The sequence below is a fragment of the Notolabrus celidotus genome, chromosome 18 (genome assembly GCF_009762535.1).
Source record: "Notolabrus celidotus isolate fNotCel1 chromosome 18, fNotCel1.pri, whole genome shotgun sequence".
Lineage (NCBI taxonomy): Eukaryota > Metazoa > Chordata > Actinopteri > Labriformes > Labridae > Notolabrus > Notolabrus celidotus.
The window spans coordinates 12,573,708-12,590,586 of NC_048289.1; the positions used below are offsets into that span (position 1 = coordinate 12,573,708).

The 16,879-nt window shown below is 36.9% G+C and overlaps 1 protein-coding gene across 1 annotated transcript; it reads right to left on the reverse strand.

Moving 5' to 3' along the window:
- Positions 1-380: 380 nt before the first annotated feature.
- On the reverse strand, positions 381-4,512 carry pyyb (peptide YYb). The gene is made up of 4 exons (XM_034707422.1): positions 4,368-4,512; positions 3,900-4,087; positions 1,496-1,576; positions 381-691 (listed from the first exon to the last, which is right to left on the reverse strand). Exons 2-4 carry the CDS (start codon positions 4,085-4,087, stop codon positions 667-669), a joined length of 294 nt encoding a protein of 97 aa, XP_034563313.1. The 5' UTR covers positions 4,368-4,512; the 3' UTR covers positions 381-666.
- Positions 4,513-16,879: the final 12,367 nt, after the last annotated feature.

Consider the following 16,879-nt stretch of genomic DNA (forward strand, 5'->3'; position numbering starts at 1 on the left):
AGATACAGCAGCTCCTCAACATATACATTGTATGTAACAGTATGTATGTTCCTGGAGTAAACCAGCCCCCTATAGTGTGTACCAAAAATACCAAAAATTGACATTGGAGTTATTTTTTGGACTTTCATCTGAAATGCAATGCACAACATGTAAAACGCGGTGGAGCTGCTGTATTTTTGTTGTTAAAATATTACGTTTCAACCAAGTACTGTATGGTTTTGAAACTTTTCTAGCTTTTTAAAAAGAACATACAGTAAAAAAAAAATGATTACATCTCTCAAATTTTAGGGGTGCTGGGATTCAATTTAGAGGTGCTTCATACCCCCCCAAAATTGGCTTGAAACGCCTATGGTATTCACAATAAATAAAGAGACAGTGGGTCATGTTTGACTATTTAATACTTTTACTCCATTTAAATTCTTTATTGTAAAGTGATTGATTTTGATATAAATTATTTACATTTTTGGCCAGAGAACAAACAGGTTTACTGAGAGAGGAAGACGAACAGAGAAAAAAGGAGATTTGCATGCATATAGATAATCAAAAATGGAGAGTCACAAAGTCAAATGCAGGTAGTCTTTGAGAGAATCTTAGCATTTTAGGATTGTTTGCAAATCAAAAGATCTGGGATGAAGTCTTCTGGGTAAGGGTTAACACTGGGCTCATTTACCACTGATCGCCATAGTCTGAGCTGCAGGACAAGAGAGAAAAAAAAATGTGGTTGATTTAATCTTGCATCATACGTCCTAATATGTGGTCTCTCTGACAGGAGACATATCAACCATTGGATTATGGCATTGTATTGATGACATAATCAATATACAGTTTGAGTCTACAGCGAGATAAAATGCTAATCAATACTCACTTGAAGTGGAAAATTATATTATCAAGTAGCTCACTAAGAGCATCATAAAAAAGCAATGTAGTTAATCTGCAGATAGGCTTATATGGTAGGATAATATGTCACTTTGTAAATCCATTACTGGTTTTATTGGTAGTGCTATGCTGTAGATATTTTACAAAATATTTGTCATTGGCCAGTCATGCAGTCACAGACACTACTGACCATAGACAAACAGGATTTAAACCCTGAAACATCTGTTCTTTTTTTGTTTAGTTTTTTTCAAAGCTATTGTATGCATACCCTTAGTAGATATAGTGGCCTTTCTCCTTGTGTAATTGTCTTAAATTTTAGACACATGCATGATACTATGTGTGACCTTCACTGCAGAACTATTTAATATCAGCCTGTAGAATCCCTGAATGGTCAGACCAGACAAGAAAATAGCTTTTATATCTAAAGTATCTTTCATTCCTTTATTTGGCACTGTAAATGCATCTGTTTGTTTTTTTTTTTTTCTGGGGGTTTTCCACTTTGAAAATGTCCAAAATTCTAGGCAAGTTAATACAGTATAGAAACACTAGCATTTGTTACGGCCTCTAGAGGCCCAATGTGATGGATCAAACTAGACATAACTTCTTTTCTTTTTTTTACCTTGGTTCAGTATCTTGGTTTGTATCACCACCAAACAGCAGCCAAGCCATTGCCTGCTCAGGTGTTGACCTCTTCCCATACCTGCAGGAAAGAAAAAACACTTCAGGTAAATACAAGCTGGAGATATATTGATATAGAAACCCTTCGCTGCTCACCAGCAACCACCCAGTCTGCAATTCACTGAGAGCTCTGGACTCCATCAGCCTTGCTATGAATTTTTACTATGGGCCATCTTTTCTTTTCTCTTCTTTTTTTCAAAGAATCATCAAGCTGTGAACAAGGTGAGAGAGTGGCACACACCCCGTTGAGTTTTATCAGCAATCCTCTCTCTTCTGTTTCGACACTCCAATCACAAATCAGCTAAGCAATTGTCTGAGAGAGGAGGAGAGTTTTCAAGTTCCCAGCCTCCAGTCCAGCCAGACAAACACATCCAGATCCTTAGACTTTGTCTTTTAAAGCGTCTTTGCTAAAATCAATGTCTGGACATTGAAGAGTAAATCTACCTTCGTTTAAATGGCCAAACTGGGAGTCGTTTGAGTGTCATGACAGATTCAGACTGTTTAATTACAGAACAGGAGCGTTAGTCGTAAGACTTTACTCAGGAAAACTGTACAGCTTTAAGTTGGTCCACCTGGAAACTGAATGATACTACTTCATGATACTATAGCATTTTTAAAGGTCAGCACTTATCTGATCCAAGCTTAAACCAGGGATACGATCTTGCCCACATGTTGGGTACGTATGACAGATAAAAAGCAGTCCAATCCTACAATAAATCCTCTGTAATGTATTTTCTGACCCCTAAAGTGTAAAAAAAAAACATGCCTCCATTTCGGTATCAAAAATATATTAAATACAAAATAAGAAGACACAAATAGGATTCCAGGTTTTTAAGTGATTCTGGGTAGTAACAAAGCAATTACAGGCTTCCATCTGGTCTTCAAATTATATCCATCTGAGGAAAAGCCAGGCTTCTTGTCCTCTACCTCATTATTTCTTGCAACAAGCACAGCTATGTATTGTAAGAATACAGATTCAGGAGATTTGAAGGGTCACACTGTTCACTGCCAACATAAAGCCTTGGGAAGGAAAAATGTGAGATCAAGCGACGAGGGGCAGCTGTGCCTCAGTGGTAAAGTCGATTGTGGCTCAGGCAGGAGGTTGGGGGTTCAATCCCTGTTCCATTTGTCCACATGCTGAAGTGTCCTTAGGCAAGACACCCTAAACAGTGAGGGAAATGATGGTGAGCGCTTTACAGAGCAGCCTCTGCCATCAGTGTTTGAATGTGATGTGAATGGGTGAATGTGACATTTCATGTAAAAACCCTTTAACCTTCCTGTTACCCTCAAATTTACTAACAACTTTTATCCTTGGGGTCAATTTGACCCCAGAAATTTAAACCTCCAGAAACTGATTGTTACCCAGGTTTATGTGTCAGATACTTTATTTTTCTTTGTTGACTGCCTAAATAGCCCTTTAAATTAAATATATTTTAAGCATAAACACAATTTAAAGCATTTAGAGGGACTTTATTTGTAAAACGGAATATCAGACTGCTGTGAGTTTGTCATGCTCTCGTCGGCCCTGCCTTGTTTCTATGTTATCAAAACATATGACACAGGACACTTCATTACATTTCTTTAGAGACATGGTGGCTGGGAATATCATATCTCAATCTAAAGGTCGGTGGTTTGATTCCAGCTCCTGCAGTCACATGTGTCCTTGGTTATAGTGACCTCAATATCATCCAAAATAACCAAAACAAATGTGTAAAATGTTGATATTTCTTATGTTATATACAGCTAAAACAGCCTTGGGTCAAATTGACTCCAAGGAACACCGATACATAAATATTTTTTACAGGAAATTGGAACACATCAACATTTTAATTTGATGTTTTCCCAGTTGTCCCCCTTAAATTAGGAAAAGTCATGAAATATGAAGCCAAAATATGATGTTAGTCATTAATTTAGAGACGTTAAACATTGAATGGGGTCCAATAGACCCCAAGGATAATAGGAGGGTTAAGTGGTCAGAAGACAGTCCATTTTCTCATCCCAAGATGAGGTTTGGGCCAGATCTGGCTCTCCTTGATAACTTATCCTTGGGTCAGATTTAATCACACACACCTCAGGAGGGAACTAGCTGTCTGACCCAACCACACAGCAGTGTTTATGCATCTATTCCTCTCTTCCAGATTTCAGGGTGACTCATTGTCAATACAAGAGTTTAGTTTTCTGAAAAACTTTTTATGACCCTTAAGTATTCAAAACTTCCCAGCCTGTGTTCAGTAAGCTCTGATAGTTGTGTTCCGTGGAATAATTAAGTTAAAAATAAAACACAAGAACAAGACTATGTTTAAATACATAGAAAAAATTAATAAGGTTTGGTTGACCAGGCTCACCTCTGTCTGGTGATGAGGTTGACATAGTGTCTGACAGCTGCGTGGTATTTGGCCCAGTCCTCCGGAGACGCGTTGTTACTCGGACTCTCCGGTTTGGGAGGATAAGCGTCAGCAAAGCTGCTCAGACACACCAGCAGGCAGAGCACGAGCGCTGCGAGCATCATCCACGATCTCAGCAGGTTGGCCATCTGAGGAGAGGGAAACACATCAAGGTAGGATATCTCGGGAAAATTCAACATTTAAGCCACAAAACTTTTGTTAAAGCTGAAGTTACGAGCTTGCGATGTTTAAGTCCCGTGCAATTTCACGTCTCTGTTTAAATTCAGAGTCCTCAGTATCTCCCAGTTTGATATGAAAATACAATTATGGATATAAAGTTTACATATAACTCCGAGCACATTTTTTAGGGATGCGTTAGCCTACATTTAAAAGCAGAATACATCCAAGTAAAAGAAAAGTAAAACTTACTTCTTTGACTGTTGTCTCGTGATGTAGTCACCCTGGCTGTGTGCCTGTCTGTCTGCTCTCCTCTGGTCTCACATGGTTATATAGTGTGAGACGGATACCTGACGCACACTGAGCAACAGTTAACCACACCCCTAAATTCAGGAGCAGCGTGTGGAGGGGGAACTTATCTCTGAGGAAAAAATATAAAGTCAACTAAGATTAGTTACGTTTCTACATATTGACTTTAGCTAAATCCGGAAGTTTATTTTGATGCACGGAGCTTCACTTGGAAATGAAGCAGAACTCACAGATTTAAAAAAGTGTATCTATTGTGTTTTCTTGTGGTACGTTGTGTTAGTTTCACACTTGAAATGTCACATTTTTGAACGTATTTAAAACTGTATTTTGTTGTAGCACAGCAGTAGTGATTTTTCTAAACCTCCTGTTATGATGCGGGTCAAATTGACCCTTTTTAAAGTCTATTTTAGGCAATATATGCCTTCCAACCCAGCTAAATGCAGCATAAAAAACTGGGCAGCATGTGACAGAGGAGGTGTCAATTTATCAACATCACTTCATTCAAAAGATTAGATTAAAACAAATGTGTATTGGGATTTTTTGGGGTTCTGACACTTTTGGATAATTGAATATGCATCAGGTCAAATTGAACCAGGAACATTATTACTGTTCCAAAGAACGGAACAGAAAGGGTAAAAGGAAGCAGACATCCTCAGGTGACTTTGCCACCTTTTCAGCACCACGAACAGCGCCAGGGGCCAATAAAATAGTCCCCCGCTATGTTTTACGACTTCAAATCACACAGGTTAAAGGCAGCATAAGCTGAAGCCCAGTAAGCACCATGTCTGCAACTGTAAATCTTAAGGTTTACTGGCTTATTTATTTTATTCCCTGGCCCTAGTCAATATCTTTTCTACTAAGACGTGATGTAACCAGAGCAACAAAAGAAACGTTCATAGAAACTTAAAGTATCCACAGAGTTAAAGGGATGTGCAGCTTATCTCAAAATACTGTGGAAAGGCATACACGCCTTGTATTTACCAGAACATATAATGGCACAATCCTGTATTTAGACTAATTTCAATCATTTTTCTCAACTGGCTTTAAATAAGTACCCATCCCCCATCTTAGAATTACAAATAGCTCAGACTTGCCCATTATACAAACTATGAGAGAACACAACATGCCCAAGCCTGCATGACCCTTATTACAACAAGAGATGACCTGATAACGGTATGCAGCATCGTACTGCTTATGTCACAGTTAAAAGCTCTAACCTCTATCTGTCCAATAGTGTTGCTGAATATTTAATGAAAGTAGTGTCATATTTTTAACTGCAACCTTTTTACCTACCGTGCTTTTACAGAATGTAAAAATTTTTGTAGCACCGCCACCTTTCATAAGGAAAACAGCTTGAAATGGCATGATAAAAATAATAATATTAGGAAAGAATAATACACAAAATAGTAACGAAAACTCACTGCTCTTGACCAACACATTAATCAATAACCCGGTCATGCCTCTTTTACCTTAGCAACTTAGCTAAAATTAGATCCATCGTCTCACACACAGAATTAGAAATGCTTGTTGCATGTGTTTATTTCCTCATGGCTTGACTATTGCAATTCTCTCTTCACCAGCCTCAATAAATCCTCTCTTCACCAACTACAATTAATTCAAAACGCTGCCGCAAGACTGTTAACCAGGTCCAGTAAAGCATCCCACATCCCTCCCATCCTATTCTCCTTACACTGGCTGCCAATCAAATTCAGAATACAGTTTAAGATCCTCATATTAACATACAAAGCAATTCATCATCAAGCCCCCTCTTATATCTCCGACCTGCTCCACCCTTACATCACCAGTAGACCCCTCAGATCCTCAGACCAGGGTCTGCTTGCTGTGCCTCGTGTCAGGCTTAAAACTAAGGGTGATCGTGCCTTTGAGCATGTGGCTCCATCTCTCTGGAACAGTCTTTCGCCCCAAGTGCGCTATGCTGATTCGACTGAGACATTTAAAAAGCATCTTAAGACACACTTGTTTGTTATGGCTTTTGACCGTCCGTTGTAATTTGATGTCATTTTGTCTTAATTATCTTATTTATTGCTCATTGTATTGTTTGACAGCATTGATTCTCTGTAAAGCACTTTGTGACTATGTCTGTGAAAGGTGCTATACTAAATACATTTTACTTACTTACTGAGTGAATGTGAATAGAAATATGAAGTTTTTATGCGTAATAATCAAAGAGGCTAAGCAAATGCATGTTCATATAACAAACTCCCATGTCCAGCTAAAGTGGTTTGAACCGACTAATGTGTGAAGTAACTGTGAATTAAGGCCCCTTAACTGATTATATGTTAAAGGTGAACTCAGTGAATAAAGTCATAGTGACTTCATTGTTAGCTAATGGTGCGCAACAGGAATTAATGATAGATCCTACATTAATTCATGAATTAAACTATCATGACTCATGAATTACTTAAGAATGAATTAGGTGTAGATGTGTAGCCTTAACTGCCAAGTGTTAGCCAAATTCTAAATGATATAATACTAATTTGATATTTCGCCTGTGAAAGTTTGTGAATCTTCAAACTCTACAGCCCTTTTTCCACACAAGACAGGTGAGAATGACAGTTTCAGCAAGAGATGCTGTTAGTCTGCTTCTTTTTTCTCAGATTTTACACAAATAAGTAAATGCGTAATGAGTACACTTTAAATGCACTGTTAAATTCACATGACAGTGATACCATCATGAATAAGAAGTAGATTAACTTGGGTTTCTTTTAATTAAAGCTAGTGAATCTTTTGCACTGCATGGAGACCCTTTTAATCAGTATCACCCAATAGTTTTATTGACTTCAATCTATCCTGTGCTCAGGTAGTTAATGAGCAAACACACCAAAGATGGAGTGGATATCGGTTTGTGCAACAACCAAAATTACCTCCAAAATTGAACGTCAGCTCACCTAAAGCAGTTTTACAACTTTTCCCCTTTGGTATAAAGACAAAAGACACTGACTTCTTCAAGGGATGGAGAAATTTAAATATATGTGTTACATCATTAACATGACTGTAGATTATTCAGGGATGATAGGCCAACTTGTCTAACCATTAGCCCTTTCACCTTTGGCCCCCGATGCTCTCATCACTCCAGCATGTATTATTCAGGTGGTGATAAAGCCATTAATATGATGTGGAGGAGGAGGTCATGTGCTGCAGCATCCACAGATCAATAATGTCATTGTGTCTCACACACTCACAAATTCAAAGATTCATGGAGGTGATGCTGGACCAAATATACTTTTAATCACCAAACTCATATCCTCACAGAGACTTTACTTGGAGAGTGTGTGTGTGATGCTGGGTTGACATGTGCACACACTGCAATGAAGACATCATGTTCCCAAGCAGCTTTTAGTTCTCAAGTACTAAAGCTGACTTTAATGTAATTTTATGGCCAGTGCAGTGGCTCCTGTTTATCTAGTATCTTCACGGTCTGCTGTCCACTTCATGGAGCTTGAAGTCGTCTCTTATCCAACAACTCAGGTGCAGTGATCTCTTTTTAGTGTGTGTGTATGTGAGGGAGGGGGTGTGCACATGCTGAGGTGTTTCTGTCTGTGCCTGTATGTGTACACACAAAATAGAAATAGAGCTGTTTTTATGTCAGTTTTAAGACTGAAATTACCATTTTGTTTTCTTTGGACTCGGTGGTTTAACTGTTTTGCATAATCATTTTTGGGCCAAGTTTATCCTATTTTATGCTTCCTCAATGGAAGCACAGAGCATCAGCCAACTGTTTGTCTGGACACTAATGCTGTGTGGTCCACATGCTGCTTCATAATTTCCTGCTAATTTTCCTGCTCAGAAGAAATTTTAACTTCTATCCAACTCAATAAGTAAGCTAATAGGACATTTCTGAAAATTTGATTATTGTTTTTCATAGAGTAGATGCTTAAATGATAACACTATTGTGTCTGTTTGTTGCATAAGCTAGCCTGGCTCTTCCAATGGAAACAAAAAACTATTAGAACCTCTAAAAATAACAGTTTTTGGTTTTATAAGAAGATTATGTTCTGGGCTGTGGAGCTATAGTTAAAATGTACAAAAAATTAGCTATCATCCCTCCATTTCTCAATTTCTCACAATATCAGTTTCTGAAATGACAATCCTGGTAAAACATTAGTTACTCGAAATCAGCCAGGCTAATATTTGTATTCAACCATTGTTACGAGCTAGCTTTACCAGCGAAACTAGCTTTATCAATTGATATTGGGGTTTATAACTAATCAAATATATGATAGGAAAGGCTCAAATTTCCTGGCAAACAGATATGTTTATGTTAGCTAGGAAGTGATAGGATGCTAACAATATTTGACAACTCGTTAGATGCCAACCGCTACGTCACAAGACCTGATATTAGCTGTCACTCAAATTTCTAGCTAACGCAACCGTCTGCTACCAAATGATGCTTTCCCATTTTATACTGTTAAAAAATCTTGAATTGTCATATTGTTCAGGAAGTGGTAAAATGCTAATGCTAGCTGTTTTCTTGTGTTAGCCAATGAGGTTCAACATATGACAATTTACCGTGAAATATGACCAGAAGTGCCTCCAGATTTTCACCAATCGTTGTCTCTTCAAATACTTAAAATGAAAGAGTGCTAAAATGATTACATTTTGTGGGATTCCTGGCATTTTTAAGTTTCAGCCTGAAGCAAAACTGTATGACATCCTAACAGTTTTTTTACTTTTCCACTCTGAGCCTGATATTGGACAAAAAATTGCGCTGTGTGAAAATGGTGGAATTACCAAAGTGTTCATTGAAGGAGTGCTGCTAGATGTTTTTGCTAAATGTTTGACAGAGCCAGACTATTTCCTGTTCTTATGCTGAGATATGCTAACTAGCAGCTACCTGTAGCATTACATTGAAGTATCTGATAGTTAATAAGTAACTGACGTAAAACAAGTCAAAGAGAAACCTATGTTGCCCCAGACATTCAAGGAATTTTGGTTGAGACCCCCTTCCAATTTAGCGACATGCATGGATAAGTTTTGTAACCCTTAGGCTAGCAGAGCCCAGGAGGGTAAAATAGATAACTAGAGATAAAGATAAGTTTGGGCTTTGCAGTAGGCTATGTCATTGGTTGGCAGACCTATAAAAGGTGCTGGTCAACAGCATTCTGAGAGTCAGCAGATTTGCAGAGCTGTTCTCCCAAGCATTCCGGGTGCTTGTTCGATACTGGTATTGTTTTCTTGTAATAAACGTATTACTATGCAAGCAAGCCAGTGTTACGAAGATTCCTTCTGCATCTACATATCACGGGCGGTCAAGATACAACAACATAAAAGGAAAAAAAATAACATTGATGTTATCCATCTTATTTAATAGTTCCCAACGATAACGTGTTAAAACAGAAAAAACATACAATTTCTCTTAAAAAATAATATGAGGAAAAGCATTCTTTGTCCTTCTGGGGTAGCAAGTTTACTTTCACACGCTATGTATTTCCTCCACACAGCACATACTTGTCACTATAATCCTAGCACTTTGAGATTTCTTGAAATAAAAAGTGCATTATAAATAAAATGAATAATTATGATTATTAATCCATCAAACATTCCTTTAACTAAGCAGCTGACTGTTTTAAAGTAGTTGAAGTCTAATGCACAGAAAAAAGGGGCCTTGAATGTTTAAGTCCAGCTGCAGAAGCTTAGTATCAGCAATGTATCAAATCATGGATGAATCAAAGAAACTGTCAGGGTGCCTTTCAGCATAGCAGGGCATTATCTGTTGTCCTGCCAAGTTCCCCAGGGAAGGCATGACTTGTGGTCTGAAGTGCTGTTTATAGCGTTGTAAAAAGCAATGGTTTTTCCTTTGTCCGTCCCTAAGCCCTTGTCAAAAACACATCTTGATTTGAGCATAAATCCCCACTGACAGCCTCCACAGAGCTGCTGCAGCTGTCGACAATAAACAGGCTGTTAAATTGTGTGTACCATAAAGACAAGGAGCGGATTGTGGTATTACAAATTGATTGCACTGACCATTTCTGAGCAATTATTATACCATCATTCAAAGTGATATTTAGAGACAATTACTGAATGGTAAAATGGAACCAAAAGTGGAAAATAATGGCCTTGACAATCTGTTGAGTCGGGTTTAAGTGGGGTCTAGTTTAAGTTGTAAAATAATGGATGAATAATCTCTCATCCAGAGGAACTGATATGTGTCCTTTCTGATGTAATCACAGCTAACAGTGGCTATCCTGAACATTTAGTTAATTCTGCATCAGTAATCAGCCTCTCTTTCTTCACTCTACAGGCAATAAAGTCAATGGCAAGAAACAACAATATGCACAAGAAAAACTCATTAGCTATCTCCAGTGTTTTGTTGGCAAACACTGAGGAAGTAACAGCGCCCTGATAAGAGAAAGGGCAGACAGTTAAGGTTTTTCACAGTCCAGTAAAGCCCAGCTAATGCACTCCTGAAGAGCAGTTTGGGCTCCTACAGATGGAGAAGTGTTTGAGTTGCCATCAAGGTGAAGATAATGAGACCAGCAGGAGGCTACCTGTTTTAAAAACTTTTCTCTTATATTGTTAAGTTTGACCAACTTTGTCTACACAGGCTGCTCATGTCTGTCACTTTTATTAGGTAAGATAGAAAAATGACATAACTTTTTTGCATAGAGTGCAACTAGAACAAATCATGATGTTTAAAATCTATGTACTAAATGCATTTACCTCACTCCAATGAGGTTCTAAAAGCCTTTTTCCTAAACCTCCTTCACTTTAGATGGTAAAACCAGTACCATTTCCATTTGCATGACACATGCTGCATACTGCAAATATGAAAGGAAGATTACACACACAGGTACAAAAAGTCCACTCTGGTGTAAGAGCAATCTCTGTCTGACTCCTTCCTGCCATCATGGACAGAAAGGGGGAAATGATGATGCGTTTTTATTTAGCCTTATCTCCAGAGTGGGGGAGCCACTAATATGAGCAGAGTGCTTTCCAGACAGGCAGCTCTGTTTGCACAGTACAGGAGGCAAAATGTGGGGTTGATGGCTTCCTACTACCACAGCGTGATAACTCATGAGCATATAAATGGCCCTCAAAGTGTTTGCTGTCAGTCAGACAGTCAGGAGTTGACTAATTATTAAAGAATAACATATTTAGGGAATATTACACTCATGGTTGTGCTGTTGTGCTGAATATCAGCATGGCCGTGGCCAAGATCATTGCCATGTTATAGTATATACACGTCTAGCTCGATCGGGACTTGTCTATTGTCAAGCAACTCAAACCTCTCCCAGTAGCTTTGTTGGCCTGTGTGATTCAGAGGTACCAGCTTAACCCTCCTGTTATGGTCGTTTCTGCACAACAGCAATAATGTTCCTGGGTCAATTTGATCCAGGGCATATTCAATTATTCAAAAGTGTCAGAACCCAAAATAATCCCAATACACATTTTTTTAAATCGAATTTTTAACTCCATTACTAACCATTGAAATCAATATTTGGTCCACTGGTGTTTTTTAATTCTCACAGATCATGATTCAATGAGGATAAGCCACTCATTTTTTTTATTAAAATTAATATTAAAACTTTTCTTAATCTACATTGTAAAGCCCTAAATATAAATACAATAGTTTTACATGACATAGATTTTTGTTCATTTTATTTTACATTAGAATTTTTTTTTTTTTTAAGAAGTGATGTTGATAAATTAATACGACACCTCTTCTGTCACATGCTGCCCAGATTTTTATGCTGCATTTAGCTGGTTTGGAAGACATATATTGCCTAAAATAGACTTTTAAAGGGGTCAATTTGACCCACAACATAACAGGAGGGTTAATTGATCAAGACTCAGACTCTGCTGTTATGTTTTTTATTCAGAAACCTGAAGTGGAGTGCTGTTATTCTTTATATCAGCACTAACTGAACATATCTTTAACTTTCCTTGTAGTAGAGCCTTAACTTTCATATATGGCACTTTTTAAAGGCTAATCAGACATACCCACATCATCTTCAGAAAACATGTGAGCATCTTATTTGATTGAAAACACTGACATTAGATGAAACACTAATGCCTAATGTAATTTTCTTTAACCCCATGGACAGTACCTCTGCTGCTAACAGCATCACTTTGACCCTTTACAGCAATACCCCACCATGTGATGTATGTATGAGTTTGCTTGCAATGACAGGTTGAGGTAGCTGATGGATTGTATGAAAGGCATCAGAGGCTCAGAGATGGTTCAATGGTATGATTAGAACAATGTGATTTAAGTCACGACAAATAATGGAAGCAAGACTGGGCTTTTGTGAGAAACTCCTCAGAAGAACCCCCTGTGTAGTCTTTTTTTCTTTAACATTTATGAAGTAAAACTAAGTGAACCCATTGGGTAATGTTGTTAGGGTTATCTACCATTTGGTTTGTGCTAATTGTTCTCCTGTTTTTGGTGGTCAGTATGCTTAGACATGTCTTTAGTGTCATTTGAAAGGTTGAGAGTTTTTAGATTCTAATACGTGATTAGAATCTTGACTTTCAACATCCAAACATTTACTTCTAGTTCTGTACATTTTTAATTCTCTTGTTTTTTAAGAAAATCATGTTTCTTTCTTTCTTATACTTTGTGTTGTCATAACCATTTTTGTAGTTTTTTAAAATTAATTCTGGCAAACTTACCATAAATCCCTTTGCTCCCTTAATCTGACTGAAAGGGGGCCATAGAGCAAACTCAAGACCTAGCTTTTTAGTCTCGCCTTTAACTAAACTTTATTCTTATGACAGTTTTATTTATTTATTTATCATCTAAATTTTAGTCACTTTTTATTCTATTTTATCTATGTTTTAAGTATAGCATCTTATTTTCCTTTTATGGTTTAATATTTCAGTGTTTTATTAACTTAGTAATTTATTTTATTTATTTATTAATTGTAAGTATAGCATCTTATTTTATTTTAATTGTTTAATATTTTAGTGTTTTATTATCTTAGAAATGTATTTCATTTTGGTGATTTTCATTTCTTGTGTTGAGTTTTAACATCTTATTTTACCGCCAGTGTTTCCTCATTAAGATATCATGAAAGCGTTTCCTCAGTTCGTTCTGCAACTTCTGTTTTATTTGTATTTATTTATTTCATTTTCATTGTTTTTATTATTACTTACTTTTTTTTTTTTTTTTTTTTTTTTTTGTACAGCACTTTGTGTTACAATATCATTGTATGAAAAGCGCTTTATAAATGAAGTCAGATTGATTGATAACACCATTCTCTTCATTCAGTATCAAAATGAGCCTTTGAAAATATCTTATAGCCACATGATGTCACTGTCTTACTCACTGGCCTCCAGTCCTCCAGGCATCAAATGATGCGAAGGGGGTGGATGACTTTGAAACTTAAAGCGTCACTCTTTTTTTTTTAAATGGGAGACATGACGACATACTGGTAGTGACTCAGTGTGTTAATGCGTCAAAGGGGTGTAGATAGTTGTAGCAACAGCTGACTTTGCCCACAGGCTTTGGAGATCACAGGTCTCAAGGGGATTGACTCAGGATCTCCTCCCAATGGACACCAATTATGGAAAACATGAAATTGGTGTTTTTTTCTTTCCTTTTATATCTTGGGAAGACTAAATGAAGAACTTGCTCAATGGTCCATAAAACCCAGTGCACATACAAATTCCCAGCAGAGTCAATTCTAATAGTAATTACTGCAAATGAGCAGCATGAAACTGCACTGTTTAGTCATCAATATCCAACGAAACCATTTCTCATTTCAGTCAAGAGCTCTGTTATGTTGCTGCCTATTTCTTAAGATTCACAATAGATTGCTTATGTTAGAGACTGGGAACTTAAGGAAAATACAGACCTGTATGAGTCTTATCAGAATAACAAGTAATGTTTTGTTTTCTTGTTTTAGGCTGACAGCAAACAGCCCACCAGTTTTTTATATCAATCACTTTGATTCTGTGGCTTAGAGCGGTGTGTGTGTGTGCGAGAGGCCATATATCAGAAGCACCTTGAAAAACAAGGGATGGGGATATTGAAGTAGCCTGGAGTGTCAGTTAAAGTAAATGGCTGCTGTGAAGTGATATGCTACCTAAACCTCAGAAAAACAAACACACAAATGAAAACAGCTGCAGCCTGAGGAAAACAACAACAACAGAAGAAGAAGAAATAACAAACAGACAAATCTGGATTACGACTACTAAAACATAAGGCTGTTTTAAGCTCAATGCTATTGTCTGAAAGCTAGCATGCTAATGTTACCTGGTTCCTCAGTTTAGGACTGAACATGCTAACATCTGTTAAACAGCTTTCAATAAAAAACACAGCTGAGGCTGATAAGAAGGTTTTCTGCATAGACTGTATAAAGTTGCCATATTTTATTTCTAGTTGCCATATTTTATTTCTTTTTACTTTATTTTATTTTATTATATTTTACCTTTGTCATTGCTATTATTATTGTTATAATACTTTTTAACTATGTTAGTACATTGTTGTATTCCCCTGTCCCGTGTTGTAAGCTGCTGTAACAAAATAATTTCCCCCAATGGAGGACAAATAAAGCATATATCTTATATCTTAAACATAGACAATGGCTATTTTCGAAATGGTCTGCTACATACGACCTATACTGTGTTTGAATTTAGTATGTAGTCTGACTGTTCTGTTGGATCTGTGTTGTAGTACGCTGGGCCAAATGTCACTGGATTTCCAATTTCGGAAAGCAAAAGTAAACAACGGTCGAGCTGATAGAGTAACTGCTTCTTTAGCATCCATTTATGATTTAAAAAGTTAGGAAGTGAATATGGAATTTAATAATTTTCACAGCACCTAAAACTGTGTTCCCCCCGTCAAAAAAAGAATAGAAAAGAAAAAGCGTAATGAGAGCTGTGCATTGTGGGAAACAGTACGCGAGGCAGACTGTTCTGATGCATACTGTGAAATTTTCCTGAATCAGTACGACATCCGGGGAGTTTTGGCATACTGCAGATTTTGCTCTTGTTCACATATTACATGATACAGACTGACTTTAGGCCAAATCAGTACGTACTGCTTGTATAGCAGGCGGTTTCGAAAACAGCCATTGTCTCAGTCACCCCTCTGGTGCCTGATGGCGTTTTGAAGCCCTAAGATGGCGGTCACCATCAGGGACAGCTGGTATAAATGAGCTATATCAAAACGTGATATTTACAAAATGGGCTTATATTTTACAGACCAAGCACTGTTAGATCCTCTTACATTCACTTATGTAGTATCAATAACTTACAGGTGTCATGACATGTCCCATTTGTTGACCATTCAGCCCAGAGGCCATCAACTACTGACCAATGACACGACTGTATCGTAACAGACTGCAGAGATGCTATTTGTGTGATAGTGGGCAGGGAAATGAGCAGTTTTGGAAATTGAAGGCGTCAGCATGTATTATTGGTGGATCATTCACTATCTCATCCATTTTCTTCTACATCCTTCAGGGATAAATTGGAAGTTAAGAAGTAACAGAAGACGCATTGTTCCAACAATGTTCAAGTAACACAAAAGGATTTATATTCATTTTTTATTTCTCTTCACGATTCTTTAATCATTACTTTGAATCTACATTTTTTTTTCTTCTTGTTTATAACTAGTATTACTCTTATTTTAATTATTGTTATATGCATTGCTTTATTCAGCTACTTACCTGTTTACTCATTAGAAGTACATACATACAATTATTTTATTTAACATTATTATCTTTTATATTTATTTTATTTGTGTGTGTGTATGCATGTATGTACAGTATATATATATATATATATATAGTTATTATTTCAATTTATGTATGTATATATTATCATTATTTATTTTTTGTATGTGTATATATGTGCTTTCATATGACTATGTTTAAAACATGAAAATATGTTTGAAATAATGGACCTGTATTGTAAAGTTTGCATTTTGCCAACAAAAACAAATCTTGAAAAAGAAAACACTGAAGGACAAAATCCTAAGTTTAGTGTTTCTTGGTTTCAATGAAAGGAGTGGCTTACAGCAAGAGTAGCTAAGAATTCCCTTTTCTGTGTTTTGCACTTGAAGACATGGGTTATTTCAACCAAAACAGTTATTTCTGCTTGTGGTTTTAAGATTTTACGTAGGTGTATAGTCTGTCCAATGTGCTGTTTTGGAACTGATCTCATCATTGTAGTCTGACCTCTTACTGCAGGTCTCTCTGGAGAGCAGAGATCATATCTCAGTTAGGAAAACGATTATAAACTAGAAGGTGCAAGATTGGATCGTTTGTTGTCCCACAGATTGAATTGAATACCAGGTGTAGTTGAGGCGTCTGTTAATGGATTAGGTTTTGGATGATATTAAACTCTCAAACTCTGTAAAGGATCTGAGATAAGTGTCAAATCAACAACATGATTATAAACATTTTAGTATTAAATAAGGATTTTATACTCTAATGGCCTAAGTGCAGTAATATTTGGCTCATAAAAGATAGTCAAACAAAAATAAA

Coding starts and splice junctions, on each gene's coding strand:
- pyyb (XM_034707422.1), bottom strand. CDS start 4,087: ATGGCCAACCTGCTGAGATCGTGGATGATGCTCGCAGCGCTCGTGCTC. Junction 1,577..3,899: donor AACCTCATCACCAGACAGAG/GTGAGCCTGGTC, acceptor TCTTTCCTGCAG/GTATGGGAAGAGGTCAACAC. Junction 692..1,495: donor AACCAAGATACTGAACCAAG/GTAAAAAAAAGA, acceptor CTTGTCCTGCAG/CTCAGACTATGGCGATCAGT.